The sequence below is a fragment of the Salmo salar genome, chromosome ssa29 (genome assembly GCF_905237065.1).
Source record: "Salmo salar chromosome ssa29, Ssal_v3.1, whole genome shotgun sequence".
Lineage (NCBI taxonomy): Eukaryota > Metazoa > Chordata > Actinopteri > Salmoniformes > Salmonidae > Salmo > Salmo salar.
In genome coordinates this window covers 27827501-27848700 of record NC_059470.1, presented here as the reverse complement: position 1 = coordinate 27848700, position 21200 = coordinate 27827501, and the positions used below count along the sequence as shown (strand labels likewise).

Here is a 21200-nt window from a genome sequence, read left to right as displayed (position 1 = left end):
AGCCAGGTGGAAGGGGTTTCAGTATAATCTAACAGGTAGCCAGGTGGAAGGGGTTTCAGTATAATCTAACAGGTAGCCAGGTGGAAGGGTTATCAGTATAATCTAACAGGTAGCCAGGTGGAAGGGTTTTCAGTATAATCTAACAGGTAGCCAGGTGGAAGGGTTATCAGTATAATCTAACAGGTAGCCAGGTGGAAGGGTTTTCAGTATAATCTAACAGGTAGCCAGGTGGAAGGGTTTTCAGTATAATCTAACAGGTAGCCAGGTGGAAGGGTTTTCAGTATAATCTAACAGGTAGCCAGGTGGAAGGGTTTTCAGTATAATCTAACAGGTAGCCAGGTGGAAGGGTTTCAGTATAATCTAACAGGTAGCCAGGTGGAAGGGTTTTCAGTATAATCTAACAGGTAGCCAGGTGGAAGGGGTTTCAGTATAATCTAACAGGTAGCCAGGTGGAAGGGTTTTCAGTATAATCTAACAGGTAGCCAGGTGGAAGGGTTTCAGTATAATCTAACAGGTAGCCAGGTGGAAGGGTTTTCAGTATAATCTAACAGGTAGCCAGGTGGAAGGGTTTTCAGTATAATCTAACAGGTAGCCAGGTGGAAGGGTTTTCAGTATAATCTAACAGGTAGCCAGGTGGAAGGGTTTTAAGTATAATCTAACAGGGAGCCAGGTGGAAGGGTTTTCAGTATAATCTAACAGGTAGCCAGGTGGAAGGGTTATCAGTATAATCTAACAGGTAGCCAGGTGGAAGGGTTTTCAGTATAATTTAACAGGTAGCCAGGTGGAAGGGGTTTCAGTATAATCTAACAGGTAGCCAGGTGGAAGGGGTTTCAGTATAATCTAACAGGTAGCCAGGTGGAAGGGTTATCAGTATAATCTAACAGGTAGCCAGGTGGAAGGGTTTTCAGTATAATCTAACAGGTAGCCAGGTGGAAGGGGTTTCAGTATAATCTAACACAGTGGTCACCAACCAGTTGATTGCTATCTTCAAGGCATTCATAGTCGATCCCCAAGCATTTCTGTGGAAAAGCCAATGATAAAGGCTTGCACTAATTAAAAACAATTCTTATTGTGCCGTTGGCGGTAGGTGCACTTGATTCAATAGGTGCACTTGATTAATTTAACCTTTCTATCAAATCTAATTTTATTGGACACATACACATGGTTAGCAGATGTTAATGCGAGTGTAGCGAAATTCTTGTGCTTCTAGTTCCCGACAGTGCAGTAATATCTAACAAGTAATCTAACAATTACCAACAACTACCTTATACACACAAATCTAAAGAGATGAAATAAGAATATGTACATATACACAAATGGATGAGCGATGACCGAGCGGCATAGGCAAGCTGCCATAGACGGTATAAGGTACAATATATACATGTGAGATGAGTAATGTAAGATATGTTAACATTATTAAAGTGGCATTGTTTAAAGTGACTAGTGATCCATTTATTAAAGTGGCTAGTGATTTCAATCTCTATGTATGCAGCAGCCTCTCTGAGATAGTGATTGCTGTTAAGTAGTCTGATGGCCTTGAGATAGAAGCTGTTTTTCAGTCTTTCTGTCCCAGCTTTGATGCAGCTGTACTGACCTCGCCTTCTGGATGGTAGTGGGGTGAACAGACAGTGACTCAGGTGGTTGTTGTCCTTGATGATCTTTTTGGCCTTCCTGTGATATCGGGTGCTGTAGGTGTCATGGAGGGCAGGTAGTTTGCCCCCGGTGATGCGTTGTGCAGACAGCACCACCCTCTGGAGAGCCTTGCAGTTGAGGGCGGTGCAATTGCCATACCAGGCGGTGATACAGCCCGACAGGATGCTCTCGATTGTGCATCTGTAAAGGTTTGTCAGGGTTTTAGGTGACAAGCCAAATTTCTTCAGCTTCCTGAGGTTGAAGAGGCGCTGTTACTTCTTCTTCACCACACTGTCTGTGTGGGTGGACCATTTCAGTTTGTCTGTGGTGTGTACGCCGAGGAACTTAAAACTTTGCACCTTCTCCACTGCTGTCCCTTCGATGTGGATAGGGGGTGCTCCCTCAGCTGTTTCCTGAAGTCCACGATCATCTCCTTTGTTTTGTTGACGTTGAGTGGGAGGTTGTTTTCCTGACACCACACTCCGAGTGGCCTCACCTCCTTCCTAGAGGCTGTCTCGTCATTGTTTGTAATTAAGCCCACAACTGTTGTGTCATCTGCAAACTTGATGATTGAGTTGGAGGTGTGCGTGGCCACGCAGTCATGGGTGAACAGGGAGTACAGGAGGGGGCTGAGCACGCACCCTTGTGGGGCCCAAGTGTTGAGGGTCAGCGTAGTGGAGATGTTGTTTCCTATCTTCACTACCTGGGGGCAGCCCGTCAGAAAGTCCAGGACCCAATTGCACAAGACGGGGTTGAGACCCAGGGCCTCCAGCTTAATGATGAGCTTGGAGGGTACTATGGTGTTGAATGCTGAGCTGTAGTCAATGAACAGCATTCTTACATAGGTATTCCTCTTGTCCAGATGGGATAGGGCAGTGTTTAGTGCGATGGCGATTGTTGGGGCGGTATACAAACGGAAGTGGGTCTAGGGTGGCCGGTAAGGTGGAGGTGATATTATCCTTGACTAGTCTCTCAAAGCACTTCATGATGACATAAGTGAGTGCTACGGGGCGATAGTCATTTAGTTCAGTTATCTTTGCCTTCTTGGGTACAGGAACAATGGTGGCCATCTTGAAGCATGTGGGGACAGCAGACTGGGATAGGGATCGATTGGATATGTCCGTAAACACACCAGCCAGCTGGTCTGCACATGCTCTGAGGACGCGGCTAGGGATTGCGTCTGGGCCAGCAGCCTTGCGAGAGTTAACACGTTTAAATGTCTTACTCACGTCAGCAAGAGAAGGGGGGGGCACAGTCCTCGTTAGCGGGCCGCGACGGTGGCACTGTATTATCCTCAAAGCGGGCAAAGAAGGTGTTTAGTTTGTCTGGAAGCGAGACGTCAGTGTCCGTGACGTGGCTGGTTTTCTTTTTGTAGTCTGTGATTTCCTGTAGATCCTGCCACATACGTCTCATGTCTGAGCAGTTGAATTGGGACTCTACTTTGTCCCTATACTGACATTTCGCTTGTTTGATTGCCTTGCGGCGGGAATAACTACACTGTTTATATTCGGCCATATTCCCAGTCATCTTTCCATGGTTAAATGCGGTGGATCGCTCTTTCAGTTTTGCATCCATCCACAGTTTCTGGTTAGCGTAGGTTAATAGTCACAGTGGGTACATGTCCAATGCACCTCCTTAAAAACTCACTCACCAAGTCAGCGTATAGATCGATGTTATTCTCTGAGGCTGCCCGGAACATTTCCCAGTCCGTGTGATCAAATCAATCTTGAAGCATGGATTCCAATTGGTCAGACCGGCGTTGAATGATTCTAATCACGGGTACATCCTGTTTGAGTTTCTGCCTATAAGACGGTAGGAGCAAGATGGAGTCGTGGTCGAATTTGCCGAAGGGAGGGCGAGGGAGGGCCTTGTATGAATCACGGAAGTTAGAAAAAAATGCACCTTTACAATAAAGCATTACATGCATAATTGCATTTGCGATCACTTTTGAGAATGGTGTTTTCCCACTAAATGATTGTATTTTGGAACCTTTGCGCTTCTAGCCTTCTACCGTGTGCACATTGCTGTACTTAGAATTTAAAGAAATAGAAAATACGTTCTGATCTGTTGCATCAGCCTCATTGCTATTAAACGTTTTTTAGATTCTAGTGGTTGTATTAATATGGGATCTACCGCATCCAACAAAACAATCCCAGACTATGTTTGGAATATTTATTTCTCGCACAGAAGGACAAGTTCACCAATAGAACAGGTAAACTTTTGTACTATGGGGGATAGTAGTAGTCAATAGTAGATTGACATAGACTAGTGCTTTTGCTGTTCGTTAGGCCTACTCACCTTGTTGGGTGACGAAAAGTAAATGTGGACAGTTCCAACATCTTCAATAAGCGCCTTGGAAATCGATAAGGACGCGCGCATTTGTGTCCCCGACATGTCTGTCTTCACTTGTAGCCTGTGAGAAGGCCCAATCACATGACGGGCATTGGCTAAACTGAATTGAGATATCTGAGAGAGCCATGTGAGTGAGAGGTGCCACGGAGCACACAGCCGGGAGAAGGGAATTTGTATTATTATTTTCAGCCCAAGGGCACAATGGCCACTGGCCGCTAAAGGCATGGATTTTTATAGGGAGCATTACGGGCTCATCACTGGGAAATTCAAGTTATTATCAAGTGCTTCTCAAATTGTGAATGAGAGACTGATGAAGTGTGTGCAGCCTGCACCAACAACAAAAAAAGCAGAGCTCATGCCTTTCATGTAACTTTTTTCAAATCATCATTAGAGTTGCATCATGCAGCCCTAGAATGTATTAAAAAAACATATATACGCCCAACATTTGCATATCACAACTAAAGTTGCATAAATAACTGGCATAGCCAGATCAGGGCCAAACATAAGGACAACTCAGAATATGCTATTCTTCTGAAATAGACTACATTTCCTTCATATGATGTTTCTTTAGACCTGCCTAAAATAAATAATGGATATATTGTGATGGTGACTATACTAAAATGATTTTTTTAAATGTTTTTTTCTCAAAATGTATTCGTGGAAGCCAGGAGATGCTAAACATGTTTATGTTAACTAACGGTCAACTACAGTGAGACGAGCAGTTATTTGCTTGACAATCACCGGCTGACTAAATTTCATGACCGCCACAGCCCTAATCTGAATCAGAAAAGGTTGGTGATCACTGCTCTAACGGGTTGCCAGAGTAGAAAGTGTGTTGAGCATCATTAGACTTGGTTTGCCATGTGCACACAACATGCAGGAGAGAGAGGCGTGCATGTGACCATCAGCAGCAAAGGAAGAGAATGGATGGGGGAAATGGATATGGACTGGATTAGAGTGGGTTTAGTCTCAAGAGTCTAACAGACTCTAGAGGGGAGGGTGAGTGTTTCTTCTTCTTCAGTTATAGGACGCTGAGAGAACACAAGGGCACAGAGGCAAGGGGCTCAGGTGTAGGGTTCTGTGTGCAGTGAGGTTGTGTGCAGGGGGCTAGCATGTAGGGGGGTTGTGTGTAGATGGCTAGCAGGTAAGGGTGTAGGGTGCAAGGTCGCAAGCAGTTGGGGTGTAGGGGTCTAGTGAACCTACTTCGGAGTGGCTGCGCCCAGAGCCATTGCCAGGGGAGACCAGGGGGGAAGGGCTTTGCTGCACCAGATCGGGCAGATTGGCGTTGCCGAAGAAACCGTTGCTGTCGGCGAGAGCGGAGCTCCGCCTCCTGTCCCCATAGGTCTGGAACAGAGAGAGAGTGAGGGGCACTCTAGGCACTGATCTAAGGTCAGATTAATGTATTTCCTTGTGATGGGTAGGATTTGGGAAGGGTAAGCGGATTCTAGATTTGTGGTTGAGGTAAGGTTGGAATATAATGGTTAAGGTTAGGGGGTTCATCTGGATCTGTGGTTAAGGGGTACATTCTGCCCCTGATATGGAAGGTGGGTGAACCCAGAGGAGTGAAGAAGCAGAGTAACGACTGGTGACAATGCAGAGACGAACACGCACACACAGCACACCCACGAGCTGAGTGCATGCCTGGATGCTGGGTGTTGAGTTGTGTATAAAGCGGGCAGAATGGAGCCCTGGGGTCAGGGATTGAAGGTAACTGACCTCTCTCATCATCAGGGAGCTGTCTTGGGAACTGTTGCCGTGGGAATCATCATGTCCTCCCATCACACCGTACGACTCACCGCCACTCTGCCCTGCAGCCGGCCTGACACACACAAGTTTAAAATACATAGCTAAAATGCTGACACACACTCACTTTGTAATACACACACCTTCTAACACACACTCACATGATGCGTGGGATGTCGCTGACAGACACAGAGCCGTCGTTACTTCTTCCCCCTCCCTCCTCTCCGTCTTCGTCGCTCTGTGACTCATCACTGGACGAAGAGTAGTCCGTCACCTTGACGGGCGGGCGGTTAGGTTCCTCCCCCTGACGCAGCTCCCTCAGCTCCTTGGCCAGAGCCGTCAGGTCCTGAAGGTCAAAGGTCAGGAGAGGGTATTATAAAAAGGTCAGTACTCACACGGTGGATGCGGTAACAGTTGCTTTGATTCATGGGCAATATTTTATTGGCACAATGTTTTACACATACATGTTTCAGCCGTTAACTAATTCCCCAGAGCGTGAGTGAGGAACAATGAGGCTTCAGTCAGGAAAGGTCAGGAAAGGTCACTAATAGAGGGGTTAGAGGTCAGGGGTTAGAGGTCAGGGGTTAGAGGTCATCACACAGCTCCAATGCTCCCCAGTCTGCCTCTTTCAAACGGCACAGGTAGAGCAGGACAGGTGAGCTAGAGGAGAAAGGGGCGTGCACGTGAAAAGAGGGGACTGTGTGTACATGAGCGTGTACGTGGAGGCCAATAGATATCTTACCAACTCCTCCTGGATGATCCAGAGAGGTGGAGAAAAAGAGGGTCAATAAGAGAGAAAGAGGGAGAGAGATAAAACTATCACTATTGCAGGGAGAGACAAACCTTTTGTACTCATCAGAGAGATTGAGAGTGGGAGGGAGGGAGAGAGTGGGAGGGTGAGTGAGTGTGAACGAGTGAGTGAATACCTGAATGGGTGAATGAGTGAAGGAGCAAGGGAGTGAATGGTTGAGAGAGATATAGAGAAAAGGAGAGGAGAAATGCCACTAACCTCATCTACAGCTCTCTTATAGCTCTAAACAGGATGGAGAGAAACGCAGAGAGGAAAGAGGAGGTAGCGAATAAAACAGGAATGTGGGAGTGAAAAAGAGAAGAGAAGATGAAAGAGATAAGACATGGATTGGTTAGTTCAGAGAAGAAAATTAATTGTGTGTGTGTGTGTGTGTGTGTGTGTGTGTGTGTGTGTGTGTTATATATACACTCACTGCGGGCCTGCTAGGTCGTGTTAGTGTCACATCTCTGTTCTCTTCTTTGGTCTCCTGGGGCGGCGCCATAGACCCCTCCACCCCTGTCAACCAATCACATCACTGCTCAGTAAATAGTCAACTAATCACATATCTGTCTGTATAGTCTTAAAAGCTGAAACCTTTATAGTAGCACACATGGGAATCTGTGGGTTTCTCAAAATGCATACTACCGTGCTCCGAGCACGCAAATTGGAGCACAGGATGGTTGGAGTATGAGTCCAAATCAGAGTATGGAAAACGGAACACGTAGGGCACGTGGAATGTGTACTCCGTTTGTACATATTTTTAAGCATGCATCGATGCAAGCTTCAACGGAAAATATGCACAGAGTTGTGACGTAACCACGTAAAAAAAATGACGCAACATTTCTTGAATTAAATAGCAGCCATTATTTGAGATGAAGCGAGAGAAAATCCACTAAGACTTCAGAATGAAATGTTGCCTGTCTCATATGTTGCATGACTACAATATTTTATCTTAATAAATACATGCTGTGTTCATTTTGACATGTTTACCTGCCTACAATACCCACTGTAGAGTGTGTAAATCGCAAACCTATAGTAAGTCAATACTATTGCTAGCTAGCCAGAGAGCCATGAAGAATTGTTAGCTAGCTAGCTACCCATCCATGAATAATTGACATCTACCCATTAGTTTTCCGTAATTGTTTCTTGTTAAACTATCTGGTTTGCTACATTTTTACGATTCACATATAGCTGATAGTTATGAAGTAAAATGTTTTCTTTGTGTATATATTGTTTCGTCTCTATTGTTGCCATTGTCCTGGCTGGAAGAAGGTTCAGTGAATGGGGAGGTGCAGCGTGAGGTAATACAGTGGGGGGAGGTGCAGCGTGAGGTAATACAGTGGGGGAGGTGCAGCATGAGGTAATACAGTAGGGGAGGTGCAGCGTGTGGTAATACAGTGGGGGAGGTGCAGCGTGAGGTAATACAGTGGAGGGAGGTGCAGCGTGAGGTAATACAGTGGGGGAGGTGCAGCGTGAGGTAATACATTGGGGGAGGTGCAGCATGAGGTAATACAGTGGGGGGAGGTGCAGCGTGAGGTAATACAGTGGGGGAGGTACAGCGTGAGGTAATACAGTGGGGGAGGTACAGCGTGAGGTAATACAGTGGCGGGAGGTGCAGCGTGAGGTAATACAGTGGGGGGAGGTGCAGCGTGAGGTAATACAGTCGGGGAGGTGCAGCGTGAGGTAATACAGTGGGGGAGGTGCAGCGTGAGGTAATACAGTGGGGGAGGTGCAGCGTGAGGTAATACATTGGGGGAGGTGCAGCGTGAGGTAATACAGTGGGGGAGGTGCAGCGTGAGGTAATACAGTGGGGGAGGTACAGCGTGAGGTAATACAGTGGGGGGAGGTGCAGCGTGAGGTAATACAGTGGGGGAGGTGCAGCGTGAGGTAATACAGTGGGGGAGGTGCAGCGTGAGGTAATACAGTGGGGGAGGTGCAGCGTGAGGTAATACAGTGGGGGAGGTGCAGCGTGAGGTAATACAGTGGGGGGAGGTACAGCGTGAGGTAATACAGTGGGGGAGGTGCAGCGTGAGGTAATACAGTGGGGGAGGTGCAGCGTGAGGTAATACAGTGGGGGAGGTGCAGCGTGAGGTAATACAGTGGGGGAGGTGCAGCGTGAGGTAATACAGTGGGGGAGGTGCAGCGTGAGGTAATACAGTGGGGGAGGTGCAGCGTGAGGTAATACAGTGGGGGAGGTGCAGCGTGAGGTAATACAGTGGGGGAGGTGCAGCGTGAGGTAATACAGTGGGGGAGGTGCAGCTTGAGGTAATACAGTGGGGGGAGGTGCAGCGTGAGGTAATACAGTGGGGGGAGGTACAGCGTGAGGTAATACAGTGGGGGGAGGTGCAGCGTGAGGTAATACAGTGGGGGAGGTGCAGCGTGAGGTAATACAGTGGGGGAGGTGCAGCGTGAGGTAATACAGTGGGGGAGGTGCAGCGTGAGGTAATACAGTGGGGGGAGGTGCAGCGTGAGGTAATACAGTGGGGGAGGTGCAGCGTGAGGTAATACAGTGGGGGAGGTGCAGCTTGAGGTAATACAGTGGGGGAAGGTGCAGCGTGAGGTAATACAGTGGGGGGAGGTACAGCGTGAGGTAATACAGTGGGGGAGGTGCAGCGTGAGGTAATACAGTGGGGGAGGTGCAGCATGAGGTAATACAGTGGGGGAGGTGCAGCGTGAGGTAATACAGTGGGGGGAGGTACAGCGTGAGGTAATACAGTGGGGGGAGGTGCAGCGTGAGGTAATACAGTGGGGGGAGGTGCAGCGTGAGGTAATACAGTGGGGGGAGGTGCAGCGTGAGGTAATACAGTGGGGGTGGAATGTTTAATGCGTTCTCCAGAGTACTCAAGGGAACGTTCTTGGAGAATGCACTCGGAGCATGAGCGTGTGGAGCACGGTGGTATGCATATTGAGAAACCCCCTGCGTGTGGTGGTACCTCTCTCGTTGCTTCCCCCCTGGGAGGAGCTGGACGAGCTGCTGCTGCTTGTCCTCTTCAGGGGTGTTTCCATGGGGACATCAGTCCTCCGCAGGTCTGGGTTACTTTGGCAACACACACAAACACAACATCACAAAGGAGCATGGAGTGTGTGTGTGTGTGTGTGTGTGTGTGTGTGTGTGTGTGTGTGTGTGTGTGTGTGTGTGTGTGTGTGTGTGTGTGTGTGTGTGTGTGTGTGTGTGTGTGTGTGTGTGTGTGTACCTGGCCCGTATCAGGTGTGATCCAGCTCTAGGAGCAAGGCCCCCAGGTCCACTCCCAGGAGAGTGCTTCCTGACCAGGGCTGGAGAGATAGACGTGGTTCTCTGGGGCACCTACACACACACACACACATACACACACACACACACACACACGCACACATTAAAAACCTGTTAGAACAGGTGTAAATGTGGGATCATATACTGTATTCTCAATCTCAAACTAAATTTGCCAAAATATGTACGTAGAGATTTGAGATTAAAAATCATAAGGGGCACCAAAAGTTCAGACACATTGCATTCCAGACAGAAACACAGACATTGTCATGCAGACCTTGGGAGGTAGGTCTAGGTCCGTTCGTAGCCAGGAGCTGTGGTCCAATTTGTCGAGTGGGGGAGCGAGGCGGGGGAGAGGAATAGGAGAAGGGGTGTCTGAGGTGGGGTCAGAGTTCTGGCGGGGCATGGGGGGGCGGCCGGGGGAGGGGGTCGGGGAGGGCAACAAGCCTGTGACCCCTGCAGGGTCAAGGACAGTCTGGGACCCAGACAGACCATGTGACTTCACCTGTACCAGGTGGGCCATCTGACAATACCAGACCAGATCAGGACCAGGCAGGTAGAGGAGCAGGTGTAGAGGAGGAAGAGAGGAAGGTGAGGAAAGGAGAGGAGGAATGGAAGGTGGGGGAACGGGATGGGGTGGAAGGGAGAGTTACTCAGAGTGAAAAACAAACGTCAAAAAGGGTAAACGTGCACATCCACTTTCCCAATCTCTCTCTCTCACACACACACACACACACACACACACACACACACACACACACACACACACACACACACACACACACACACACACACACACACACACACACACACACACACACACACACACACACACACACACACACCTGTGGTTCTGTAGAGCGGTGCATGGGTGGTGTTCGGGCCTGCTGAATGCCCCCGCTGCTGAAGGACTCAGAGCGGGGAGGCAGTGACGGGTCGGAAATACGGTTGGACACTTTATGATGCAGACCTGGAGAACTCTGTCTGTTCAGCTTGGAACGCTCCTCCACCTGACACACAGACACAGAGCACACTCATTTATACTGGCAGTCAGTGACAGATTATCAATGCATGTATGTGTGACCGTGTGTCAAACCTCCAGTTTCCCTTATTACCATGGAGGAGAAGCCATGTTCAGGAGAGACCACAGAGACAGACCTGGCTACAGTCTGCCATTTTTTGCGTGTGTGTGTGTGGGGGAGGGGGGCGATGTCCAGAGGGAAGCAGATACACCCAGACAGATATAGCTGTGGCTGGCCTACATCAGCTCACAGTGGCCACTGGGGGGCCAAGCCGGATCAGTGTGTGTGTCTGTGTGTGTGTGGCTTGGATATAGGCTAAATCAGGAGCTGGAGTGTGTCCCTAAGAACATGGAACCTATGTATAAAGCAGACTAAAACAGTTTGACTGACAGAGTCCGACTTCTAGAGGAAGAGAGAGATGTATAACCATTCTAAAAAACACAAGGCACCATTCTAGAATGTAGAGAGAAAAGAAAGCTGTTCTCGAACTATCCAGCCACCATTCTAAAAAAACACCTGTAACATAGAACCATCCAGCCACCATTCTAGAACTATCTAGCCACCATTCTAGAACCATCCAGCCACCATTATAAAAAAACCACCAGTAACATAGAACCATCTAGCCACCATTCTAGAACTATCCAGCCACTATTCTAGAACTATCTAGCCACCATTCTAGAACCATTCAGCCACCATTCTAAAAAAACATCAGTAAATATAGAACCATCCAGCCACCATTCTTAAACTATCCAGCCACCATTCTAGAACTATCCAGCCACCATTCTAGAACTATCCAGCCACCATTCTAGAACTATCCAGCCACCATTCTAGAACTATCCAGCCACCATTCTAAAAAAACACCAGTAACATAGAACCATCCAGCCACCATTCTAGAACTATCCAGCCACCATTCTAGAACTATCCAGCCACCATTCTAGAACTATACAGCCACCATTCTAGAAACATCCAGCCACCATTCTAGAACTCTCTAGCAACTACTCTAGAACATAGAACATTCCAGCAAGGGTTCTTTCAGGAGTCCGTCCCCTGGTGTAAGGGAAGAGAAAATTGTTAATAAGGAAAGGAGAGTCTCGTTCAGAAGAAAGGAGGGATGGGAGAGAGAAAGAGAGCTCCACAGACACACCAGCCAAGGGTTAAAGGTTAGGGTTAGTCCACCTCTGAAGAGAGAGAGAGGGAGGAAGTGTCTCAGAAACACCGGAAGTGGGTGTCTCCCTCACTGATCCGTCGACCTGGACACCTCCCCCTCAACTCCTGAACTTCTCCCTCAGGGCTCTTCCTTCTGGCCTCAGGGCGACGCATGATTGGATGAGAGGAGTCAGGGGCGGGATCAGGGGCAAAGGACACACGTATACACGGAACGGTCACATTATTGCCTTCAGATTGGAGAAGCCTCTCCCTGGAGGGACTTGATTGGGCAGGGTAGGAGGGGGGATGGGAGCAGGGGTATAACCAGGGAACAGGAGGAGTGCTAGGCTGGCATCTCGAGGCTGGTTAAAGGACTGGTGCTTAATGGGAGGATTACGAGGTGAGCTACTCTGGGTTTGATGCATTACCTAGAGACAGAACATCACACTGTCACTGAACATATCAAACACATATAGCTATGTGGACACACACACACACACACACACACACACACACACACACACACACACACACACACACACACACACACACACACACACACACACACACACACACACACATATTACTGCGGAAGAACCTGAAAAAAACTAACACAGAAACAGAGGGTCTGTCCATGATGGAGACACTGTGTTTTGGAAAAAGAGAGAGACATTTTGATATCTTATAGTCCAGACATAGCAATGATACAGGGCTCCCACTCTTCAGAAAACTTCAACCCTGAGAGGAGAGGGATCATTGTAGGAAACATAATATACTGTTGGTGTGTAACCACATATACTGAACACATCTATAAGCGCTGTGTGTGTGATGTGTGTGTGCGTGCGTGCGAACAGTACCTCCTTGGCCCAGGCAGGTTTGTCGTTATTGGGGGCTGTGTCTTTGTAGTGGTACAGCTGTTTGTTGTCTTGTGGCCGTGGCTCCTGCTGCTGCTGCTGATGTAAGGACACCAGGTAGGCTCTCTCCTGCTGCAGCTGTCTCTGGAGACGCTCAGCCTGATGCTGCTCCTCCATCTGCTTACGCTTGTACTCCTGTAGATACACACACAGTTTACACAGGAAACAAATGCACAAACACAAAGTACACTCCATGGCCAAAAGTATGGACACCTGCGTGTCGAACATCTCATTCCAAAATCATGGGCATTAATATGGAGTTGGTCCCCCCCCTTCGCTGCTATAACATCCCCCACTCTTCTGGGAAGGCTTTCCACTGGATGTTGGAACATTGCTGCGGGAACTTGCTTCCATTCAGCCGCCAGAGCATTAGTGAGGTCGGGCATGGATGTTGGGTGAGTAGGTCTAGCTTGCAGTCAGCGTTCCAATTCATCCCAAAGATGTAGGATGGCGTTCAAGTCAGGGCTCTGCGCAGGCCAGTCAAGTTCTTCTACAAACCATTTCTGTGTGGACCTCGCTTTGTGCACAGGGGCATTGTCATGCTGAAACAGGAAAGTGCCTTCCCCAAACTGTTACCACAAAGTTGGAAGCACAGAATCATCCAGAATGTCTTTGTATGCTCTAGCGTTAAAATGTATCTTCACTGGAACTAAGGGGCCTAGCGCCAGACCATTATTCCTCCTCCACCAAACTTTACAGTTGGTACTATGCATGGTGATCTTCACAATACCAGCACTTACAGTTGACCGGGGCAGCTCTACCAGGTCAGAAATGTAACAAACTGACTTGTTGGAAAGGTGGATTCCTATGACGGTGCTACGATGAAAGTCACTGAGCTCTTCAGTAAGACCATTCTACTGCCAATGTTTGTCTATGGAGATTGCATGGCTGTGTGCTCAATTACAGTCGAAGTCGGAAGTTTACATACACTTAGGTTGGAGTCATTAAAACTCGTTTTTCAACCACTCCACAAATGTATTGTTAACAAACTATAGTTTTGGCAAGTCGGTTAGGACATCTACTTTGTGCATGACAAGTAATTTTTCCAACAATTGTTTACAGACAGATTATTTCACTTATAATTCACTGTATCACAATTCCAGTGGGTCAGAAGTTTGCATACACTAAGTTGACTGTGCCTTTAAACAGCTTGGAAAATTCAAGAAAATGATGTCATGGCTTTAGAAGCTTCTGATAGGCTAATTGACATCATTTGAGTCAATTGGAGGTGTACCTCTGGATGTATTTCAAGGCCTACCTTCGAACTCAGTGCCTCTTTGCTTGACATCATGGGAAAATCTAAAGAAATCAGCCAAAACCTCAGAAAAAATTGGAGACCTCCACAAGTCTGGTTCATCCTTGGAGAAATTTCCAAACACTTGAAGGTACCACGTTCATCTGTACAAACAATAGTACGCAAGTATAAACCCCATGGAACCACGCAGCCGTCACACCGCTCAGGAAGGAGGCACGTTCTGTCTCCTAGAGATGAACGTACTTTGGTGCGAAAAGTGCAAATCAATCCCAGAACAACAGCAAAGGACCTTGTGAAGATGCTGGAGGAAACAGGTACAAAAGTATCTATATCCACAGTAAAACGAGTCCTATATCGACATAACTTGAAAGGCCGCTCAGCAAGGAAGAAGCCACTGCTCCAAAACCTCCATAAAAAAGCCAGACTACGGTTTGCAACTGCACATGGGGACAAAGATCGTACTTTTTGGAGAAATGTCCTCTGGTCTGATGAAACAAAAATAGAACTGTTTGGCCATAATGACCATCGTTATGTTTGGAGGAAAACGGGGGACGCTTGCAAGCCCGAAGAACACCATCCCAACCATGAAGCACAGGGGTGGCAGCATCATGTTGTGGGGGTGCTTTGCTGCAGGAGGGACTGGTGCACTTCACAAAATAGATGGCATCATGAGGGTGGAAAGTTATGTGGATATAGTGAAGCAACATCTCAAGACATCAGTCAGGAAGTTAAAGCTTGGTTGCAAATGGGTCTTCCAAATGGACAATGACCACAAGCATACTTCCAAAGTTGTGGCAAAATGGCTTAAGGATTGGCCATCACAAAGCCCTGACCTCAATCCTATAGAACATGTGTGGACAGAACTGAAAAGCGTGTGTGTGAGCAAGGAGGCCTACAAACCTGACTCAGTTACACCAGCTCTGTCAGGAGGAATGGGCCAAAATTCACCCAACTTATTGTAGGAAGCTTGTGGAAGGCTACCCAAAACGTTTGACCCAAGTTAAACAATTCAAAGGCAATGCTACCAAATACTAATTGAGTATGTAAACTTCTGACCCACTGGGAATGTGATGAAAGAAATAAAAGCTGAAATAAATAATTCTCTCTACTATTATTCTGACATTTTACATTCTTAAAATAAAGTGGTGATCTTAACTGACCTAATACAGGGAATTTTGAATAGGATAAAATGTCAGGAATTGTGAAAAACTGAGTTTAAATGTATTTGGCTAAGGTGTATGTAAACTTCCGACTTCAACTGTATATACACCTGTCAGCAATGGGTGTGGCTGAAATAGCCGAATCTACTCATTTGAAGGGGTGTCCAGATATTTTTGTATATATAGTGTATATGTTTGTGCAACAAGAGAGATGAGGGGTATTTGTGGATAGGTGATAGGCTGAGGACTCAGGGGTGAGAGGTTACCATCAGTAGAGCCTGCTCCTGGAGTAGTTGTTGCTGTAGAATCTCCAGCTGTCTTTGCTCCTCCTCCAGCTGCCTACGGATATACTCCTACCCAATCACAGGCCAGACAGCCAGGAGATCAGCCAATCAGAGCCCAGAGCAGCCAGGTGAGTGATCAGAGCAGTCAACGGAGACAGAAAGGAGGTGACGAGGAGGAGAAAGGGGGTGAAAGGAGTTGAGATGAAAGGGGGTGATGAGGAGGAGGAGAAAGGTGGTGAGGAGGAGAAGAAAGGGGGTGAGGAGGAGGAGAAAGGGGGTGATAAGGAGGAGGAGAAAGGGGGTGAGGAGGAGGAGAAAGGGGGTGAGGAGGAGGAGAAAGGGGGTGAGGAGGAGGAGAAAGGGGGTGATGAGGAGGAGGAGAAAGGGGGTGAGGAGGAGGAGAAAGGGGGTGAGGAGGAGGAGAAAGGGGGTGAGGAGGAGGAGAAAGGGGGGTGATAAGGAGGAGGAGAAAGGGGGTGAGGAGGAGGAGAAAGGGGGTGAGGAGGAGGAGAAATGGGGTGATAAGGAGGAGGAGAAAGGGGGTGAGGAGGAGAAGAAAGGGCGTGAGGAGGAGGAGAAGAAAGGGCGTGAGGAGGAGAAGAAAGGGGGTGATAAGGAGGAGGAGAAAGGGAGTGATAAGGAGGAGAAGAAAGGGGGTGATAAGGAGGAGGAGAAAGGGGGTGAGGGAGTGAGAGAGAGAGAGTACAAGGACAGATTAAGGAAAATATTTTTTGAGAAAGAAACCAAAGTAAGGATTAAAACCAAAATAGAAGCGAGATGGAGTGACATGATAGGAGGTGGAGAGAGGAAGGGATAAGGGAGGAAAGAGAGAGCGCAGTGATAAACAGATTCAGTCGAAGAAAAAGAAAAAGGCATTACCAAGAAAAGAGACTTGATGTAGAACCACCCCAAGGTACTTAATATTGAATCAAGTGTGTAAGAGAGAAAAACAAGTTTTACTAGAGAGAGAGTGTTAAACATCAGAGTGAAAGAAAAGCATTAATGAAGCAGAGTCATCCAGGCCCTAGCCCCAGACCCTAATTATACCTGCCCTGGGACATAAAACCTAAATGTCAGTCTATGTCTGGTCTGCAACAGAGCTGTGGCAGACTGGGGTGATTCCTGGGCAATGAGTGTGTGTGTGTAAAAGAGTGAGAGAGACAAGTGTGTGGGTGTGTGCGCACCTGAGAGTTACCTGTGTGTGTACCTGTTCTCTCTCTGCGTGCCTCCTCTCCTCATCTCTCCGTAATTGTTCCATCTCTTCATAGCGTCTCCTCTGTTCTCTCTCCTGTTGCTTCCTCATCTCACGCTCCCTACGCTGTTGCTGTTGGACAAAGAGACAGAGAGAGAGAGAGAGAGAGAGGGAGAGAGGGAGAGAGGGAGAGAGAGCGAAAGAGCGAGAGAGGGAGAGAGAGAGGGAGAGAGCGAGAGAGAAAGAGCGAGAGAGAAAGAGCGAGAGAGAGAGAGGGAGAGAGAAAGAGCGAGAGAGAGAGAGGGAGAGAGAGAGAGAGCGAGAGAGAGAGAGCGAGAGAGAAAGAGCGAGAGAGAGAGAGAGAAAGAGCGAGAGAGGGAGAGAGAGAGCGAGAGAGAGAGAGCGAGAGAGAGGGAGAGAGAGAGAGAAAGAGCAAGAGAGAGAGGGAGAGAGAGAGAGAGAGAGGGAGAGAGAGAGAGAGAGAGAGAGAGAGAGAGAGAGAGAGAGAGAGGGAGAGAGAGAGAGAGAGAGAGAGAGAGAGAGAGAGAGAGAGAGAGAGAGAGAAAGAGCGAGAGAGAGAGCGAGAGAGAGAGGGAGAGGGAGAGAGAGAGAGGGGAGAGAGGGAGAGAGAGCGAGAGAGAGAGGGAGAGGGAGAGGGAGAGAGGGAGAGGGAGAGAGAGAGAGAGGGAGAGAGGGAGGGCGAGGGAGAGGGAGAGATAGCGAGAGAGGGAGAGGGAGAGAGGGCGAGGGAGAGAGAGAGAGAGAGAGAGAGAGAGAGAGAGAGAGAAAGAGCGAGAGAGGGAGAGAGAGAGCGAGAGAGAGGGAGAGAGAGAGAAAGAGCGAGAGAGAGAGAGAGAGAGGGAGAGGGAGAGAGAGAGAGAGGGAGAGAGGGAGGGCGAGGGAGAGGGAGAGATAGCGAGAGAGGGAGAGGGAGAGAGAGAGAGGGAGAGGGAGAGAGAGAGAGAGGGAGAGAGGGAGAGAGAGCGTCATAGCTGTCACCAGATATGTAATTGAGCCGAACAGTGCTGGAAAATGCAATGTGAACAGAAACCATCTGAAGCAGAAAAGTTGTGTTCAGGTGGGCATGATGGAGTGAAAAGCATGCAGTCTACCTCCTCCAGTCTCCTCCTCTGTTCTTTCTGCTCCTCTATGCGTTTCTGTCGTTCTGCCAACAGGAGACGTTTGTGTTCCTCGTTCTGCTGTTGCTCCAACTGCTGCCTCCGCAGAGCCTCAGAACGCTCCTTATTGGCCAGCTGCAGCCGCAGGAAGTCCCGCCTTAACGTCGACTCTCCAGGAACGTTGATGATGGAGCTGGACAAGGACCAATCAGAGGAGAGATGGGAGAGGGAGAGTTTATAAGTGGAAATCTCTCTCCTACACATTTGGAGGCAAATACACACGCAAACACTAGAGTATGAACGCACAAGCACACACACCCTACCTTGGCTCCCCCATGTCCCGTTCCTCCTCCTCTTCCTCACTGCCACTGTACTCATACTCTGTTTCATCTGCAGCACACACACATCAACCAGTTACACACACATCAACCAGTTACACACACACACTAACCAGTTACACACACACACACACACACACACACACACACACACACACACACACACACACACACACACACACACACACACACACACACACACACACACTCATCAACCAGTTAAACACAAACACACAACCAATCACAGTGCATTTGTAAACTATTTAGACCCCTTCTCTTTTTCCACAGTTCTAAAATGGATGAAGTTATTTCCCCCCTCATCAATCTACACACAATAGCCAACAATGACAAAGCGAAAACAGGGTTTTAGAACATTTTGCAAAAACAAAATTGAAAAACAGAAATACCTTATTTACATAAAGCATTCAGACTCTTTACTATTAGACTCTAAAATTGAGCTCAGGTGCATCCTGTTTCCCTTGATCATCGTTGAGATGTTTCTACAACTTGATTGGAGTCCACCTGTGGTAAATTCAGTTGATTGGACATGATTTGGAAAGGCACACACCTGTCTATACAATATCCCACAGTTGACAGTGCATGTCAGAGCAAAAACCAAGCCATGAGGTCGAAGGAATTGTCCGTAGAGGTCTGAGACAGGATTGTGTCTGCAGCATTACAGGTCCCCAAGAACACAGTGGCCTCCATCATTATTAAACGTAAGAAGTTTGGAACCACCAATACTCTTCCTAGAGCTGGCCGACCGGCCAAACTGAGCAATCAGGGGAGAAGGGCCTTGATCAGGGAGGTGACCAAGAACCCTATGGTCACTCTGACAGAGCTCCAGAGGTCCTCTGTGGAGATGGGAGAACCTTCCAGAAGGACAACCATCTCTGCAGCACTCCACCAATCAGGCCTTTATGGTAGAGTGACCAGACAGAAGCCACTCCTCAGTAAAAGGCACATGACAGCCCGCTTGGAGTTTGCCAAAAGGCACCTAAAGGACTCTCAGACCATGCGAAACAAGATGCTCTGGTCTGATGAAACCAAGACTGAACTCTTTGGCCTGAATGCCAAGCGTCACGTCTGGAGGAAACCTGGCACCATCCCAAACGATGAAGCACGTGGTGGCAGCATCATGCTGTGGGGATGTTTTTCAGGGACTGGGAGACTAGTCAGGATCAAGGGAAAGATGAATGGAGCAAAGCATAGAGAGATCCTTGATGAAAACCTGCTCCAGAGCACTCAGGACCTCAGACTGGGGCGAAGGTTCACCTTCCAACAGGACAATGACCATAAGCACACAGCCAAGACAACGCAGGAGTGGCTTCGGGATAAATCTCTGAATGTCCTCGTGTGTCCCAGCCCAGATTTGAATCCAATCTAACATCTCTGGAGAGACCTGAAAATAGCTGTGCAGCGACGCTCCCTATCCAACCTGACAGAGCTTGAGAGGATCTGCAGAGAAGAATGGGAGAAACTCCCCAAATACAGGTGTGCCAAGCTTGTAGCATCATACCCAAGAAAACTCAAGGCTGTAATTGCTGCCAAAAGTGCTTCAACAAAGTACTGAGTGAAAGGTCTGAATACTTATGTAAAGGTGCTATTTTTTTATTACTAATACATTTGCAAAAAAAAATGTTTTTGCTTCGTCATTATGGGGTATTCTGTGTAGACTGATGAGGGAAAAAATCTATTTAATCAATTTTAGAATAAGGCTGTAATGTAACAAAATGTGGAAAAAGTCAAGGGGTCTGAATACTTTACGAATGCACTGTACACACACACATCAACCAGTTACACACACACACACACACACACACACACACACACACACACACACACACACACACACACACACACACACACACACACCAACCAGTTACATTTTACATTTACATTTTAGTCATTTAGCAGACGCTCTTATCCAGAGCGACTTACAGTAGTGAATGCATACATTTCATACTTTTCATTTCATGCATTCTTTTTTTATATATTTTTTGTACTGGCCCCCCATGGGAATCAAACCCACAACCCTGGCATTGCACACACCATGCTGGCGTTGAAAACACCATGCTCTACCAACTGAGCCACAGGGAAGGCCACACACACATCAACCAGTTACACACACCAGTTACACACACACACACACACACACGCATCAACCAGTTACACACACACACACACATCAACCAGTTACACACACCAGTTACACACACACACACACACACACACACACATCAACCAGTTACACACACCAGTTACACACACACACACACACACACGCATCAACCAGTTACACACACACACACACATCAACCAGTTACACACACCAGTTACACACACACACACACACACACGCATCAACCAGTTACACACACACACACACATCAACCAGTTACACACACCAGTTACACACACACACACACACACACGCATCAACCAGTTACACACACACACACACATCAACCAGTTACACACACCAGTTACACACACACACACACGCATCAACCAGTTACACACACACACACACATCAACCAGTTACACACACCAGTTACACACACACACACACACACACACGCATCAACCAGTTACACACACACACACACATCAACCAGTTACACACACCAGTTACACACACACACACACACACACACACACACACACACGCATCAACCAGTTACACACACACACACACACATCAACCAGTTACACACACCAGTTACACACACACACACACACACACGCATCAACCAGTTACACACACACACACACATCAACCAGTTACACACACCAGTTACACACACACACACACACACACACACACGCATCAACCAGTTACACACACACACACACACACACGCATCAACCAGTTACACACACACACACACACGCATCAACCAGTTACACACACACACACACATCAACCAGTTACACACACCAGTTACACACACACACACACACACACGCATCAACCAGTTACACACACACACACACATCAACCAG

The 21200-nt window shown here is 47.8% G+C and overlaps 1 protein-coding gene across 10 annotated transcripts in view; it reads right to left on the bottom strand.

Annotated features, from left to right (window-relative positions):
• The window catches only part of LOC106590524 (TRAF2 and NCK-interacting protein kinase-like), a 67274-nt gene that overhangs the window by 18036 nt on the left and 28038 nt on the right, over positions 1–21200 (bottom strand). For 2 of the 10 annotated variants that reach the window (XR_006762740.1, XM_045711032.1), the window contains exons 11-24: positions 18179–18245; positions 17850–18048; positions 16741–16869; positions 15528–15614; positions 12790–12981; positions 10610–10774; positions 10042–10287; positions 9712–9821; positions 9451–9554; positions 6951–7033; positions 6737–6760; positions 5889–6073; positions 5701–5803; positions 5188–5328 (exon numbers count right to left, since the gene is read on the bottom strand). Coding sequence is in view for 9 of the 10 variants with exons in the window: in XM_045711032.1 (XP_045566988.1) it covers positions 5188–5328; positions 5701–5803; positions 5889–6073; positions 6737–6760; positions 6951–7033; positions 9451–9554; positions 9712–9821; positions 10042–10287; positions 10610–10774; positions 12790–12981; positions 15528–15614; positions 16741–16869; positions 17850–18048; positions 18179–18245 (1835 nt within the window). In the remaining variant the exon portion in view is untranslated. The remainder of the gene's footprint in view (positions 1–5187; positions 5329–5700; positions 5804–5888; positions 6074–6736; positions 6761–6950; positions 7034–9450; positions 9555–9711; positions 9822–10041; positions 10288–10609; positions 10775–12789; positions 12982–15527; positions 15615–16740; positions 16870–17849; positions 18049–18178; positions 18246–21200) is intronic. The other 8 variants (XM_045711034.1, XM_045711036.1, XM_045711035.1 and 5 more) reach the window with 8 other exon arrangements.